At 54.1% G+C, this 15666-nt stretch overlaps 1 protein-coding gene across 7 annotated transcripts; it reads right to left on the minus strand.

The window, feature by feature from the left end:
• Positions 1-8036: 8036 nt before the first annotated feature.
• On the minus strand, positions 8037-13545 carry Fgf8 (fibroblast growth factor 8). 7 transcript variants are annotated; one of them, XM_038346357.1, is made up of 6 exons: positions 13514-13545; positions 13377-13413; positions 12757-12843; positions 12349-12496; positions 9148-9254; positions 8037-8327 (listed from the first exon to the last, which is right to left on the minus strand). In XM_038346357.1, the coding sequence occupies exons 1-6, from the start codon at positions 13543-13545 to the stop codon at positions 8037-8039; spliced, it is 702 nt and encodes a 233-aa protein (XP_038202285.1). The 7 variants fall into 7 exon arrangements, with proteins under 7 accessions (XP_038202285.1, XP_038202276.1, XP_038202249.1 ...); XM_038346348.1 differs by having other exon boundaries at positions 12349-12529; XM_038346321.1 differs by having other exon boundaries at positions 13185-13413.
• Positions 13546-15666: the final 2121 nt, after the last annotated feature.

The raw sequence follows: 15666 nt of genomic DNA on the forward strand, positions 1-15666 counted from the left end.
GCTTAGGCCTTTGTCAGGGTGGAACACAGGAATTTTTGTGAAGAAAGATTTTGTGGTGGGTTATTTTGTTGTTGTTTATTTTTGTTTTGTTTTGTTTGAGACAGGGTTTCTCTGTGTAACAGTCTTGGCTGTCCTGGAACTCACTCTGTAGACCAGGTTGTCCACAAACTCAGAGATCCTTCTGCCTCTGCCTCCCAAGTGCTGGGATTAAAGATGTGCACCACCACAGCCTAGCTGATTTTGTGAGATTTAATGGTGTTTGTCAAATAGAAATTGTTGAAGCCGGTGAGTGAAACCCTTGTCCAGCACACTCAAGACCCAGGGTTCATTTCAAAACTACAAGAGAGAGAGGAAGGAGAAAGCTAGATGTGGCAGTGCACACCTTCAAGTCCAGCACTCAGGAAACAAAGGCAGGTGAATATCTCTGAATTTGAGGCCAGTGTGGTATACATAGAGAAGTCTAGGCCAATTGGGGCTACATAGTGAGAACCTTTAAAAAAAAAAAAAGAATGAAAGGAAGAAAGGAAAAGGAAGAAAGAGAGAGAGGAAGGAAGGAAGGAAGGAAGGAAGGAAGGAAGGAAGGAAGGAAGGAGAATTGTAATAGTTAAACTAGATTAGAGACTAGACATAAGGTAGAATCTATAACAGTGGAGACATCTGGGGACTGTGGGTACACAGGGAACTGCTCCATCTTGGGTTCGGGTTCTAGCCACTTGTCTGAAGTTGTAGTAGATAGGCCACTTGTTTGTTCCTGGCTGCTCAGCCCCAAAATAATCACATAGAAATCATATTATCTGCAATACTGTTTGGTCAATAGCTTAAGTGTATTTCTGGCTAACTCATATCTTAAATTAACCCATCTCCATTCATCTGCGTATCGCCACGAGGCTGTGGCTTACTGGGTAAAGATCCAGCGTCTGTCTCCAGTGGGGCTACAGTGCTTCTCCTCAACTCCGCCTTCTTTCTCCCAGCATTCAGTTTAGTTTTCCCCGCCTACCTCTATACTGCCCCGCTAGGCTCAAGACAGTTCCTTTATTAACTAATGGTATTCACAGCATACAGAGGGGAATCCCACATCATGAAGTGTACATGTGGGCAGAGAGACGGGTAATTTGGTGGTGTCTCTGGCAATTCCTCCCCTTGAAAGTCACTGACCTGTTCTCTAAGCAGTCCTGGGTCTCAGGACCAAGGTGTCATGCTGTTGGCAGCCTGAGTCAGCCCAGGCTCTTTGCAGGCTGCTAGTTCATTCAGGCTTCAGGCTCAGCTATTTCCCAGTCCTCTAGGCTCAAGGGAGAGGCAGGCTGCCTCTGCAGGAGAGTTTCCCTTGGCTTCTCCTGCCTCTCACAGCAGAACACAGCCATCTTGCTCTAAGTACTTCTAGTCAGGTCCCCACACTTGACCTGTCTGATCCTTAACCACTGGGACCCCCGGTCATGAACCCTGAATGTCAGTGCAAAGTGGGGGAAAGTGCCCCGGCTGTCCTTCAACTGGAAGGGGAGACAGGTGTTTCTTGAATCAACTCAGGGCTCCCTCTTGCTTTTCGCTGAGGGACGGAGCTCAGGCCCGGCTCAGTATTTGCCAACCAGTGGGAGGGGGCTTGCAAGCAGTCGGTCCGTGGCCTGCCCAGATGGACAGTTACGTCTTAGGGTTCAGCAAGAGACCCAGATGGGAAGGAGAGCAACCAAAAGGACCTTCTTGGCACAAACTTCCAGAATCACATGAGACTTGGGGATCCCCCTGGCGTTCCTGCCAGCTCCCCATCTGTCTTGCCACCATTTGCTCCTCCTCTCTTCTCTGCTCTCTCTGGCTTTTAATTCCCCATTTACCATCTTTATTGAAGCCCCTTGGTTGCTATGGAAACCCAAAGCAGCCAAGGAAGTAGAATTTGGAGAGGTTCTGAGGTTTCCAGGCCAGCAGGTCCTGCTTTGACTTCCATTTGTCCAGGTCTGGGGAACATGTATCAACTTCAGAAAATGGGTTTGGGGTCTCTGTTAGTTAAACAGTATAGGTGTGATCTGGATATGGTGCCTCGCACCTATAATCCCAACATTTGGCGAACTGAGGTAGAAAGGCTGTCAAGAGTTCAAGGCTGCTGGGCAGAGGTGACATATGCCTTTAATCCCAGCACCTGGGAGACAGAAGCAGGTGGATCTCTGTGAGTTTGAGGTCAGCCTGGTCTACAGAGTTAGTTCCAGGACAGCTAGGGCTGTTACACAGGCTGAAAACCTGTATCGTAAAACAGAGAGAGAGAGAGAGAGAGAGAGAGAGAGAGAGAGAGAGAGAGAGAGAGAGAGAGAGAGAGAGAGAGAGAGAAGAGGGCTAGCCTGGGCTACATTGTGAATTCCAGGTCAGGTCAGTCTTGTCTAACAGAAGTCACATCACCTATGCTAATGCATCCTATGTCTCCTTGGATACAAGGTGCGTCCAAGCAGCCCTCTCCATTCAGAGTCTCAGAGACTGTACCTGCTTTAGCTCTTGACTGAAGTGGCCATCATTCACTGTCATCTATGCTATATCGAAGTTCTTGCTCTTCTGGAAAGTACAGCTAGACAGACCAGAATCTAGTAAACAAATAGAAACCCAAAAAATACCAGAGAGTGAGTAGTATAATATAGAAAACATGACAGACCTTGGTGGTGCCAGGATGTGGGGTTCCCCTCTATATGCTGTGATTGCCACTGATTAATCAAGAAACTGCTTTGGGCCTATAGCAGGGCAGAATAGAGCTAGGTGGGGGTGGGGAGGAACTAAACTGAATGCTGGGAGAAAGAAGGCGGAGTCAGGAGAAGTCATGGAGTCCCACCAGAGACAGACAACGAATGGAACTTTGCCGGTTAAGCCACAGCCACGTGGCGATACACAGTTTAATAGAAATGGGTTAAATTAAGATGTAAGAGCTAGCCAATAAGAAGCTAGAGCTAATAGGCCAAGCAGTGATTTAATTAATACAGTTTCTGCGGTTATTTCAGGAGTCTGGGCAGCCGGGAAATGAACAAGCAGCCTCCCCCAGCAGTGCCGGGTCTGTTGCTGGCAGTTTTCATTAACTTGACAGAAACAAGTCACCTGGGAAGAACAAGCTGCCCATCACTTGAAGGACTATCTCCATCAGCCTGTTCTTGGCTGCCTGTCTGGGGAGTATGTTCTTGATTGATGGTTGATTGATGTGGGAAGGGCCCAGCTCTATGCGGGCAGTGCTGCCCTTAGGCAGGTGGTCCTGAGTGGTATGAGAAAGGTTGAACAAGCCGTTGTGAGCAAGCCAGTAAGCGGCATTCTTACGTGGTCTCTGCTTCAGTTCCTGCCTATGGGTTACTAGCTTGAGCCCTTGCCTTGACGTCCTTAAATGACTGACTGTAACCTGTAAGCCAAATAAACACCTTCCTGGCCGAGCTGCTTTTAGTCTGTGTTTTACCACAGCAAAGGAGGAGCAAACTAGGGCAACTGTAAACCTCACTACTTGGGAGGTTGAGGCAGGAAGATGGCAAACCCAAGGCCTCTCTGGGCTACAGAATGAGTTCAGGACCAGCCCAGGCATCTCAGTGAGCCCTTTTTTCCCAAATGATAAGTAAGGCTAGTGATGTAACTTAGTTGATAAAGTGTTTATTGAGCATGCACGAAGCCCCGGGTTTGATCTCCAGTACCACATAAGCCAGGCATGGTGCCAAATGCATGCCATTGCAGCACTACGGAGGCAGAAGCAGGAGGATCAAGAGTTCAAGACCAGCCTGGGCAATATGAGACTGTCTCAAAAATAAAATAAAAGAGGCTAGTGAGATGGCCCAGTGGGTAAAGACTTGCCACCCAGTCTGCTGTCCACAGAGTGGGAAGAGAAAATCAACCCCCACTTGTCCTCCAGCTGGATCTCTTTACCCTTTCGCTCCCCACTGCCTGGGACTCTGTTCGTCTCTGGGCTTTGCCATCCATCGCCTGTGTGTCCAGCACCCCTCCTATTAGAGCACAAGAAGGAGCCCTTACCCTGGAATTCCAGATCCGAGTTGCTGCCCACTCGCTGTTTCCTTTGGAATACTGAGTCAGCTCAAACTTCACGTGTCCAGACTCAAACTCCCAATCCTCCCTGGAAACCGGCCCCACCTGGAACCTTTTCAGCAAATGGCACCTCCACTCTTTCAGTTGCTCAAGCCTCAGGGACCCCTGGCCACCTGTCTTCCTGCCCAAACCACATCCAAACCCACCTGCAGGTCCTGCCATCTCTACCTGCCCCTCCCTTAACAAAAAGCAACAACAAAAAACCCCACCAAATTCCAATCGCTTCTCACCTCTCCCAATCCACTATTATCAATCACTTAGCTTCTCCCTGCTGCTTTGGAACTCTGTCTCCCTTGCCCCCCACTGTCTGTTCTTAACACAGCAGCAGAAGCAATCTTGTTAAAACCTGCCTTCCCATCCCGGCACACTGCTGTCCTAACCTCACAATGGGGTACCACCTCACTGGGGGCAAATCTGAAGCCCTTCCAGTCAAGCCCTGCATGATCTGCTCTCCACGCAGGCCCTGCCACCTCTCTGGTCTCTACTCAGTATTCTAGCCTCTAACACCCTCCTCCGCCCCACTCCCCGTCTTCTCTAACCTGTATTCTAGCCACACCGCTCTTTCCTAGTCCCCTCTATTTTTTGAGCTAGGTGTTCTTCTACCTGGGCGCCCCTCCCCCATCCGAGAGCCTCGCCCCAACAGGTGTCTGTTCAAACACGAAGTCATCAGCGAGGCCTTCTTTGATCGTGCTGTTTACGCCAGTCACCGCCCTTCACACTGCTTTCCGTCTCTGAAATTGTGTCTGATACTCTGTCCTGTTAGCTGTGCCCCCTCCTGCCTCCCTCTAGAAGCTGAGCACGTAACAATGGGGATTTTCGGGGTTTTTTGTTTTTTCCTGCCCTATCCTCTCTGCCCAGAATAGTCAGGCATATAACAGGCACTCTGCAAATATTTATTGACCGAATGAATGGCATTAGGGTGAGACCTATGAGCTCTCCACAGGCAGCCTGGGCCTGGAAATGCTCTAACTTTGACTCTGGCTTGCTGAGTTACGGGCTGTCCACTTGGAGAGCGGAGAAGGTCCTTTGCCGCAGGAGCATTCTAGAATGTGTGATGTTCGTGTTGCTGTGGGTGGAGAGCGTGCTCGTACCTTCCTTCCAGTCAAGACCTGGGTTGGGTCTTTGGTGGTTTTGAAATGAAAAGCAGGTTTCGGGATTGGACCTGGCGTGACTCTGGGAAGCCCAGGTCCAGCCCTGTCTGCTGGGTAGAGGCCTGACCACTCAGCTGGGCTTCCCCTGTGGGAGCTGTCCTTGTGAGGGTCTCCTGGGAGGCACTAAGGACACTATGCCTGAGGGCACATGGAGGAGCATGTTCAAGGCTAGGGGGCGACAACAATGAGGCCGAAGCCAGCCCAGGATACAGGAAACCCCGTTTAACAACAATGCACATGTGAAAAAGAAGACTCAAGGCAGACCCTGTGTAGGGTGGAACGGAGAGGTCTTCTGTGGAGCTAACCTGGCCTCACACAGCCCTCAGGCAGGATGGTTAAGCCTCCACACAGAACTCCACCATTCCTACAGCTGACCCGGGGACAGAGTGGGCTGCCTTTCGGCTGAGCACAGCCCAGTCCTCCTCCCCTTTCTGGGCCTTGCCACAGCACCCTGCTTGTTTCCCCCCAAATAAATGGCTGAGCCTATTGGGCTAGCAATAACCCCTTGAAATCAGTTGCTATCACAGTTAACAACCAGTTTGGCTTCAGTTCAGGCTGTTAACTATCAAACCACTAAGTGTGGTAATGATTGATTCTTGGCCAGTTGCAGCTTGAGTGGGCTGTAAAACCCCATTAGTGAGGGCTCTGTGGAGGCAGCAACTCAAAGATAAACAAATTGCTGGGTGCTCCAGCCTGGTTTCAGCCTACGGCTCTGTGCTCAGCTCCCATGGGTCCCTGGCCTGGGGAAAAGCTTCAGGCAGCCTTGGCAGATTCCCACCCTCCTGCCCGCCTGCCTCTCCCGTCTCTGGGCAGGGCTGGCCCTCTAAGTGCTCACCTCTTCTACCTAGATGCCAACAAAGTTCGGTTCCCGCGGTACCTCCGAAGACTCAGGTGCTCCTAGGTCAGAGGCTTGAGGTTTAGCTTTGGCCTCACCGCCGACCACCCTTGGCCCAGCCAGGCCTCACTTTGTAGCCAGGATCACAGGCGGAGAGCCTGACATTCCATCACCCCCCTAGACACCCTCCCACCCCATGTCTTTCCCCAGGAATTGCTCTCAAACAAATGAAATGTGGGTAATTACTGGGCTGGGGGCTGGACAGGCGACCGTGCAGATGAAAGCGTTTCCCGGACGCTCTCTTCATTTGCATGGCATCAGAAGCTGCTCAGAAGGTGTGACTTTTCCCACAGTGAGACCCCAGCTCCTCGCACAATAAAGCCAGGCTGCTCACCCAGAATTAATTAAAGGGGGAGGGGAGCAGAGGACGGGGCACCAGGAGCTGGGGAGCTGGAAGAGCTAACTGGAGCCCCTTCCCTATGCCCCCCAGTGTCTATACACCCCAACAACCATACTCTATCCAGAGGCCCTCACTCTTTCCAGCAGACCTTGGGATGAGGTCAGCAGGGACCGAGGACCCCCCCCCCAACTTCTGTTTCAGGCTTTCCACTGAGCCGTGGCAATCCTGATCCACCTAGAAAGACTGAGCCTGGGTCTTGGGCTACAACCCTGGAATGCCCCCATGGTTAGGAAGCCTTTGGTTGCCCCAATCCATGCCAAGTGAGGTGCCAAAAAGAGGCCTATAGGGAAGAAGTTTCTAGACTGTCCCAGTAGCTGGGCTGTAGGAACAGCCAGGATGGAAGGCCTGAGTTGTGCAGAGTGGGCTGGCTCTGGGTACAGGAGTCCCGCTTCTGAGCCTCCTTTGGTATGGCATGACACTCATCCCAAAAGCCTCCCTCCTGCCTAGCTCTTCTCCCTGAAGACCCAGGCCCTCAGGTCGGCTTCTTCCTGAACAACTGTGCATTAGGCTTTTCAGCACCTTCTCTTCACAGCTCTGGCCTGGATCACCCAAAGTTAACTTTGTTCCATGTCACGATTACCAACACCAGCCGTGGCTACTGCCAACCCAAGCCAACCCAACCTCCCACCACCACCACCACCACCACCAAAACACCTTGGACATTGGACGCTGTTCTAGTTCAGTTTTGGGGAGTCAGGTTCTATAGACTTTAACAGCTTTACAGTCTCTGACTACACAAACAGCCAAAGGGGTTCATCACCCCAACCACAGAGGGCTCCAGCCTATTCTTCATTTTGGCCCTGGGCTTGGAAAGAGTTAGCAGAGCAAGGGGGGGTCCCCATTTGAAAGCTCCAAGGACAACTGAGAATCTTTCCACTTTTCCCTCCCTGTTCTGTCTTTCCCTTCTAGGGGATTAAAGGGGAAAACTGGCAAACAGGAGGGGGGCCTTAGACAGAGGGTGGCCTTGGACCTGCCATTGGGACAGAACCTGGGAAGGGGCTATCCCTGGCGGGACTCACTCTCCAGCACACATTTCTAATATGCAAGTTAAATAAACATTTCCGTCATTTAATAGTAATTAGTACACAGCTACCCCCACTGACACCCACCCCTAAGGGACTGAGACCTAGGCCAAACCTTTTGCTCCCTGCCCCTGCCTGGGGCACAGAGTGGCCCTGGCTGGTCTGGCCAGGTGCCCTGCCAGTGCTGGGACCTCAGGAGAACGTCTGCCAGACTAGAGAGCCCTCCACCCACCCTAGGGAGGCCCACGGGAACCCAGCCTCAGGTCACCACCGGGCTTTCCTGAGAGCTAAGAAGACAGACACCACAGCCAGTGGAATACAAAAATAGAGCCTCTCTTTTGTTAAAAAAAAAAAAAAAACAAAACAAAACAAAAAAAAAACAAAAACAAAAACAAAAAACCCAACAGCAAACAATATCCACAACTAGAAGGCTGCTCCCCAGCTCCTCCCCTTCACAGTGCCGCGACCGCGATCTCTCGCTGGAGTCCGCAGCGGGGCGGCGCGGGGAGGGGCCGGGAGGACGCCTATCGGGGCTCCGGGGCCCAAGTCCTCTGGCTGCCCCGCAGGCTGCGCGTGAAGGGCGGGTAGTTGAGGAACTCGAAGCGGAGACTCTGCTCGGTGGTGTGGTGGCCCCGCGGCAGCCGCTTCATGAAGTGCACCTCGCGCTGGTGCTGGCGCGTCTTGGAGCCCTTGCGGGGCCGGCCCTTGCGGGTAAAGGCCATGTACCAGCCCTCGTACTTGGCGTTCTGCAGCGCAGTGTAGTTGTTCTCCAGCACGATCTCGGTGAACACGCAGTCCTTGCCTTTGCCGTTGCTCTGCAGGTAGTTGTGGGGGCAGACGTGATGTTACGGAGCCTCCCTCCATGTGAGACAGAGGGCCAGCGGCCCCAGACAGCAGGTGGGCACCCCAGCAGATGGCGAGGGGAGCCCGAGCCCAGCCCCACCCCCTACCCGGGCACCCGCTCTCTAATCCCTCACAACCCGCAGCCCACCCGGCAACTTCCTGTCCTCCTGGGCAGCAGTGACACATGGCTGTCTACGGAGGGGCTGGGCCCGAAGCTGAGGGGCCCAAAGCCTGCCTGTTCTGGCCTACTGCCCATCAGTCTGGCCTGGGCTGCTCGCGCGCGTTTCTCCACCTGCCCCCCTCAGCATCTCCGGACTCAGGATCAGCCCCCAGGACAGCAACCCTATGCGGGGGAGGGGAAGCCTGGGAGGGGACTCTGGAGGCCCAAACCCTGAAGCCGAGGAGCTGGGATCTTGAGGCTGGAGAGGAGCCGTGACTAATGGGGCCATTTCAGAGCTAGGCCGAGGGGCTGGGCCTGCGGCTTACTGAACATTCCAAATGCTGGTACCATGTAATTGGACATAATAGCAAAGCAATTTGGCGATTTGTTAAAAAGATATATGGAATTTGCCATCACCACCCCCAACCCTTTTCCCGGCCTTCCTCCTTATCTTCATAGGTTCTCTCTCTGGCATCTCACCCTCTTACTCCTAATCATCTAATCATTGGACAGACCCTATGGGAACCAAGGTACCATGCATATCCACCACGCTGTTGAGATTAAAATATACTAGAGAGGTTCAGTGGGTCCACACCACGTCCGCAAGCCCCACTTCCCTTCTGGAACCTCACCTTGGCAATGAGCTTCCCCTTCTTGTTCATGCAGATATAGAGTCCCGTCTCAGCTCCACGGACTCGAACTCTGCTCCCAAAAGTGTCAGTTTCCACAATGAGCTTTGCTGTCAGGGAAGTCATGTGATGGTCACTATATCTGTGACCTGTGTTCCACAGCTTTACCCCAGTCGGCTGGTCCAGGGCTGTGGCCTAACCCTGGAACAAATGCTCCAAGGGCTAGGAACAGGAAGCACAGGCTAGCCCCAGCCCACTTCGCTAAGCACTGGGCAGCCCTGAGAAGGAGCAACTTTTCTTTTTTTTTCAGAACCCGAGACTTCAGCGCTGGACCAGATCACAGTTTACAACCTGAGTTTCATAGAACTGCTTGGATGCATCAAACTGAGAAGCCCGAATCTCCATTTCTCTTTTCATGCTAGAAGCCAATATTATTAGGTTGAGATACCAAGTATGTAGATTCCATAGCTAACATTGAGAGATCTCACAATATCATGAGCTCATTAAGAACATCTGGGAACAGTGGTGGCCCCCCACCATGAGGCTAAAGGTAAAAACTATCCTTTTCTGTTCCTGCTGCTTCAGGTCTAACAGCCCTGGCCATCTTCCAACCATTGGGCAGCCCTGCTCTTCAAGACGTGACAGAGAGGGGCTGGAGAGATGGCTCAGCGTACTGCTCCTGTAGAGGACCAGAGTCCTGTTCTCAAGACCCACACAGCCACAGCAGGACCCACTGTGGGCACCTGTGTGCTCTCTCTCTCTCTCTCTCTCTCTCTCTCTCTCTCTCTCTCTCTCTCTCTCTAGAATGAGATGAAGCTCAGAAGAGGAGCAGGGCAGCATTTCTCCCTCCTTCAACAGACTACTTTCTGGAACCAGACACAGGCAGGAGATCCTGCCCCTTTCCCTTGGCTTCCCAGTCACCAGAGTCCAGCTCTAACATGTAGACACCAACGACTCAATTGTCTTTTCTCTTTTAGCCTCCACTACAGATGGGCTTCTTAGGCAAAGGCCAAATGCTTTCAGGGGTGATAGAAGCCTGAGACTGAACTCTGTGCCCTTCTCTTTCTCCTTCCAGTTCATGTGGACAGTCAACTTGCCTGAGAGCCTGGGCTTGACCACTTCTTTATGTAATTGTTCTCTTAGAGACTATTCTCTGTCTTGCTCTCTCTCTCTCTCTCTCTCTCTCTCTCTCTCTCTCTCTCTCTCTCTCTCTTTCTCTCTTCTCTCTCTCTTTCTCTCTCTCACCACTGCCAGAGATGGGAAGCCCAGGGGTCATCAATGAAGTCCCCACACTGCCTAGCTACTAATGCTTCCTCTCTTCCCATAGGCACAAATGTGGGACCCAGAAGTCCCCCCATCTGTCCCCAGGTCAGCAGGGAAGTGCTTCACCTCTCCTCCTGCTCATCTCTCCTCAGACCCAGGCAATCTGTTCATTCTTCTCATGCCTACTTGGTAGAACAGAAGCAGTTGTCTCACTGTCAGGGAAGGATGCGGGCAAGGGAAGGGGGAAGAAAACCCTCCTCTGAAGATTCCAGCCTAGCATCAAATGACAGAGTGGGTACCTCTGCCTTTTCTTGGGACCTCTCCACCGCTCTCCCTAGTCCCTGTTTTCAGAGCTCAGGACCCCAACTTCTGCCCTGTAGAAGGAACCCTGGAAGCCTCTCCCGAGTCTGAGGGAAATCAGTGGGCATCAGTTCCATCACTGCTAGCCATGTTTCCCCTTCCCACCCCAAAACCCAAGGATGCTAGGCCATTTGCTCCAGTAGAGTGGACTCTGGAGGGGCCAGCCATTCTTTCCTTTTCCTTGTTGGGAAGCTGAGAAGGGCAGCAAGCAGCCAATTTGGAGGGACAAAGGGCCTGAAGGCCGGCTCTGCCAGCCCAGCAGGGGAGCTTGGCCACCAGGCAGGCTGCCCCCCACCCCCACCCAAAGAGCCCCAACTCTCCTCGGATCGATCTGGGGAGTCTGGCCATGCAGTTTACAGCGGCTTTCCCAACCAGGCTTTTGGAAAGCTTAACATTTTCAAACCTATTCTTCCACCCCAGTGACAGATTTATCCCAGGAAAATTATGTCTCCTCCTCCAGCTTTGAAGGGAAGTCAGCTACGTCGATGCTGAAAAAATGCAGCGAGACATACTCGATCCCCCAAACTGGCGCGAGAAGAGGAGAAAGTATTCAGGAAATGTTAAAAAAGGTGAAAGCAAGAAGAGCTTTAATCGCTCTGCCAGACGCAGGGCTCTCCGGAGATTCCCAGAGAACAATCTTGTGCCTCTTTTTTTTTTTTTTTTTTTTTTTTTTTTTAACATTTACAGACTTGCAAGTTCTTTCAAACTCTACATCTGAAAAAGAAAAGGCCTGGTTCTTTTTCTGTTTTATATCATTCTTCATTTTCCTCCTTAGCTCTTAAAATGCCTCACCTTTTTATTACATTTTAATAGTCTTCCTTTTTCCTTTCATGCTGGGTTAAGTTGGTAATTATTTAAAGGTTTTTAAACTTACAATAATCGCTTTCTAAAAACAACACCAGCCACCCGGAGGGTTTGCCTTCCTTGTGGTACCTCCAGGACCCTGGGAATTGGCCCCATCTCAGGACAGGAATATTGAATGTTTTAGAAATCAATCAGTCCTCAGCCCCTGCCCCGGTAGCTCCCTGTACTCAGCAGCCCTACGGGGAGCCGCCAGCCAACTCAGCCCCCTGGGGCATCCACAACTGGAGCCCGGGGTCTAACTTCCAGGCCTAGCCTCTCTGTGCAATTGACCCTACTGATCAGTTTGCAGCATCCCCCTGTTCCAAGCTGGGCAAACTAGGGCTTTCTCTCGCTCCTTTCTCCCATTCGCCTTTTGTGGGCCCTGGCGACATATCCTCTTTCAAGAACTTCCCTTAAATCTGGGCCCCCCTACCCTGAACCCTCTGCCTCCACCTGCAGCTGGAAAGAGGTATATGAAGGGGGGAGGTTGTAAGGGCGACTCTCTGATTCGTTCATTTGCGGAGCAGGGAAGAGAGGGCACCTGTGGGCCACATCCTCCCCAGGGTCCTTTCCCTACCATTCTCTCCAGCTGACCCTCAAGGCACCTTTCTTGCCTTAACTCCTTCCCTTCTCAGCTGGGGAGCTCGCAGCCTCTCTGGCCACTGTAGCTGGGGCTGGCGGGGAGTGGCGAGGTCCACAACTACCTTTCCTCTCCAGGGTCCGGGGAATGCGCCTTACCGAAGGGGTCTCCATCTTCTGCCATGGCGTTGATGCGCTTGTTGGCCAGGACCTGCACGTGCTTCCCGCTGGTGCGGCTGTAGAGCTGGTAGGTCCGGATGAGGCGGCGGCTGAGCTGATCCGTCACCAGGCTCTGCTCCCTCACATGCTGTGTAAAATTAGGTGAGGACTGAACAGTTACCTTTAGGAAATTGAAAAATACACAGCACGCCATTATAATGCTACTCCGCCCAGGGGTCCCGAGTGGCCCCCACTGCCCTTGTACCCACCTCCCGCCGCGCCAAGCAGCCAGCAGGGACTGGGGGCATCCCCCCAACATGCTGGCTCAGGCCACCAACCCCCGCGGGGAAGTCGCGCAGACCCAGCCCAGGATGGATGAACCCGGGATGAGGGAGAATCTGGACCCACCTGTTGGGAAACACCCTGGGGCTCCCGGCCAGCTCGGAGCAGGGAAGCGGGCTCCCTGCCCAGCGCAGGCCCCCCGCCCGGGCCTTCCTAGAGGAGCAGGGTGCTTTTAAGTAGCGAGGCAACGCTACCCGACCCGTGACATTTATAAAGACAAATTTACGGAGCAAATGTTGAGAGTGCAAAGGGCCTAGACTAACACGATCGTGGGCTGAAACCGGCCACAAGTCTCCCCAAGAGAGCAGCGGAGAAGATCTTTGCTGCAACTACAACCCAACTTCCCCTGACAAGGAACACACGCTGGCTCCAGCTCCCGCCTTCCTAGGAGGCCAGGTGTGGCTACAGGTAAAGTTCCCATCCACCCGACCTGGCTGGCACGCGTTTGAGACTCGCGGGGCTCAAGACCCTGGGGCTCTAGTCTCTCCACTCACTCGCTGTGTGACTTTAGGCAGGACACTGTCTCTCTGTTCCTTAGATCCCTCCTCGGGGTAGTTTGGGGCTGGATTTGTAAGGTTCTTTCCAGCCCTGCTGCGCTGGCCGAAGGGTCGGTCCTCGTGTCCCTGCCCGACAGTGTCAGCCGGGTCCCCCGCGCCCGGCCCCCGCCTCTGCGCAGCGCTCCTTACCTGGGCTTGGAGGCAGAGAACCAGCAAGTGCAACAGCCTGTGGGAGACAAAAGCGGGCAAGAGAGAGGCGCGGGGTGAGCGGAGAGGGCGCGGCGGGCGCCGGCAGACCGGGACGCGGGGGCGACCGCGGTACTCACAGGCAGCTCAGCGCGGAGCGGGGGCTGCCCATGGCGCGCGGCCCCGGGAGCACCGAGAGCCCGGGCGGGGTTACGCTGTCCCACAGGAGGCCGCGGGGGGACGAGCCAAAGGGGCGGAGGCCGAGGATGGTCCGGGTGCGGGAGCCCAGCGACGATGCAGACGCGGCTCGGCGGGTCCCGTGGAATGTCGTGCTCGCCGCGCGCGCTGATCCGCTCTGCACCGCTGCCGGAGCCGGTGGCCGCTAGCTGCTCAGGAGTCGGAGCAGGCGGGAGGGTAACGGGTCGGCGGGGTGGGTGGGGAGGTGGGGAAGGAGGGGGAGGGCAGGGGCGGGGGGCGCCGCACCGGCCGCGAGGGGGGGAGCACGGGGCGGGCGGCCGGAGCCCGCACCCCCGGCTGGGCGCTGAAGCCGGGTCGCCGCCCGGGGCGGGGGCGGGGCGGCCCGGGGCGGGGCGGCGGGCAGGACTGGGATTGGGGGTCTGGCCCAGGGGAGGGGTCTGGGGACCCGCGGGAGGGGCGGGGGCGGCTGTTTTGGGCACCTCCCACTACCCTTGCCTGTCTCCTCCAGCGTCCCTGGGAGGGGATGACCCAGGGATGGGGGGCGCCTCTGGGACAGCAGGTTTGGTGGGGTCCTGTGCGCTTGAGTCCCGCAAGACTCTTTCTCCGCGTGGGGCCGGGTCTGCTTACATATCTGGTCCCCTTGCTTGTTTTTGAGTCGCCCACTGCGTGCTTCGGCCGCACTTGTCCCCTTAGGAAGCAGCAGCTAACAGCGGAGTGCTCTGGATACCAATGCAGAGGGTCCCTTGTGCGTTACTGGGACCGGGCTCCTCCACCTTTCTGAGAAGCGAGGCCTACTGGTTTCAAGTCTCAGAATCTCCAACGAGTCCCTTGGAGAAAGGGATGCCTCCTGTCACCCCACTATCACCATCAACCTTGCCCCTGCCCGTCCCCACCTCACCCCCACTAGCCTGAAAGCTTGAGAGGAACCCTGAGGCATCTATGTGGTAGCAGCCCAAAGGTCCCTGCAGGACCCACAGTCACTGTCCGTCCCTCTTCTAAAACTGAGCCGTTGGCACGGGCAAAGATAACTACATTGAGCAACTCTACCTGAGGAACAAGGACTTGGACCCGAGCTACCTAGCATTTTCCCCGAGTTCCATTAGTTTTCCTTGAGCCGGCAGGTATCTGGTGTCTTGTTGTCAGGGAGGGGGTGGCGCTGGTGAGAAGGTAGACTCATGGAAACTTTTCCCAGCCCCTACCTCATAGCTTTCTTCTTAGGGCTTCTGGGAGCCCCCATCCACTACTTTGTTTCTGTTGGCACTGCCTGGGTAGGCAGAGATTTCCTGGGCCGGGTATCTGTGAGGAACAGGTGAAGTCCTGATGTCCACCAAGCTGCTGCCTTCACCACATCCTCCATCTACTGACCCTGTGTCCCTGGGGTAGAGCTAGAGGTTCTGGCCATAGGAAGTCTTCAGAGGTCAGAGAGAAGCAAGCAGGTCCTTGTCAATCAACACACTCCCGTTCTGCCTGCCTCTCCTTTTTCTGTATCCCATCTTTCCCCACTCCCAGCTGCAAATGCAAGCACCAAGCAGTTTACAAAAGGGCGAGTCCCGGGAGTCCGTCTCAGCCCTGCAAGCGTGCAGCAATATATAGGATGAGTTCCAGGGAGTCCCTCTCAGCCTTCCTCAGAGAAGTAGACTTCCTGAGCCCATCTGTGACTGCCTTCACGAATTCTGATCCACACAGACCTGAAGGCAAGGGACTTAGGAGTTCAGGACTTCCAGCTCATGGCGGAGCTGGCAGAATTGCTCTGTGGGCAGTGTTTGTTGGATGAATGGGTGGGGGGAACCTGGCTGAGCATTAGACTGCATTCCACCCATGGTGACTTTCCCAAGGAGACTTGGCTTCACCTGCCAACAGATGATAGCCAGACAGACCAGTTATTGCACACTTGTATCTGGTAATGATTTGGCAGGCAATAGCTCCCTTCAACCCCTCTGGGGTCCATGAAGGGGAAGATAGGTCAGAGGGGCTCCAGTGTCCATAAACAAGGCCGGCCCCTTCCTTTGGCTGTGTGCTTTGCTGGCAGGCCTTCAGGATGACTTGTCTGCCCCCTTTTGCCTTGCTCCAAGCTGGCAAAGGTGATGTCTGTTTG

The sequence above is a fragment of the Arvicola amphibius genome, chromosome 1, assembly GCF_903992535.2.
Source record: "Arvicola amphibius chromosome 1, mArvAmp1.2, whole genome shotgun sequence".
In the NCBI taxonomy this organism is placed as follows: Eukaryota; Metazoa; Chordata; class Mammalia; order Rodentia; family Cricetidae; genus Arvicola; species Arvicola amphibius.

What these genes read in the sequence shown, in the direction of transcription:
- Fgf8 (XM_038346321.1), bottom strand. Translation starts at nt 13,545, where the DNA reads ATGGGCAGCCCCCGCTCCGCGCTGAGCTGCCT. An exon ending in CCCAGGGTGTTTCCCAACAG is followed by an intron (nt 12,497 to 12,756) that starts GTGGGTCCAGAT and finishes AATTTTACACAG; the next exon opens with CATGTGAGGGAGCAGAGCCT. An exon ending in AGGGGAAGCTCATTGCCAAG is followed by an intron (nt 8,328 to 9,147) that starts GTGAGGTTCCAG and finishes AACTACCTGCAG; the next exon opens with AGCAACGGCAAAGGCAAGGA.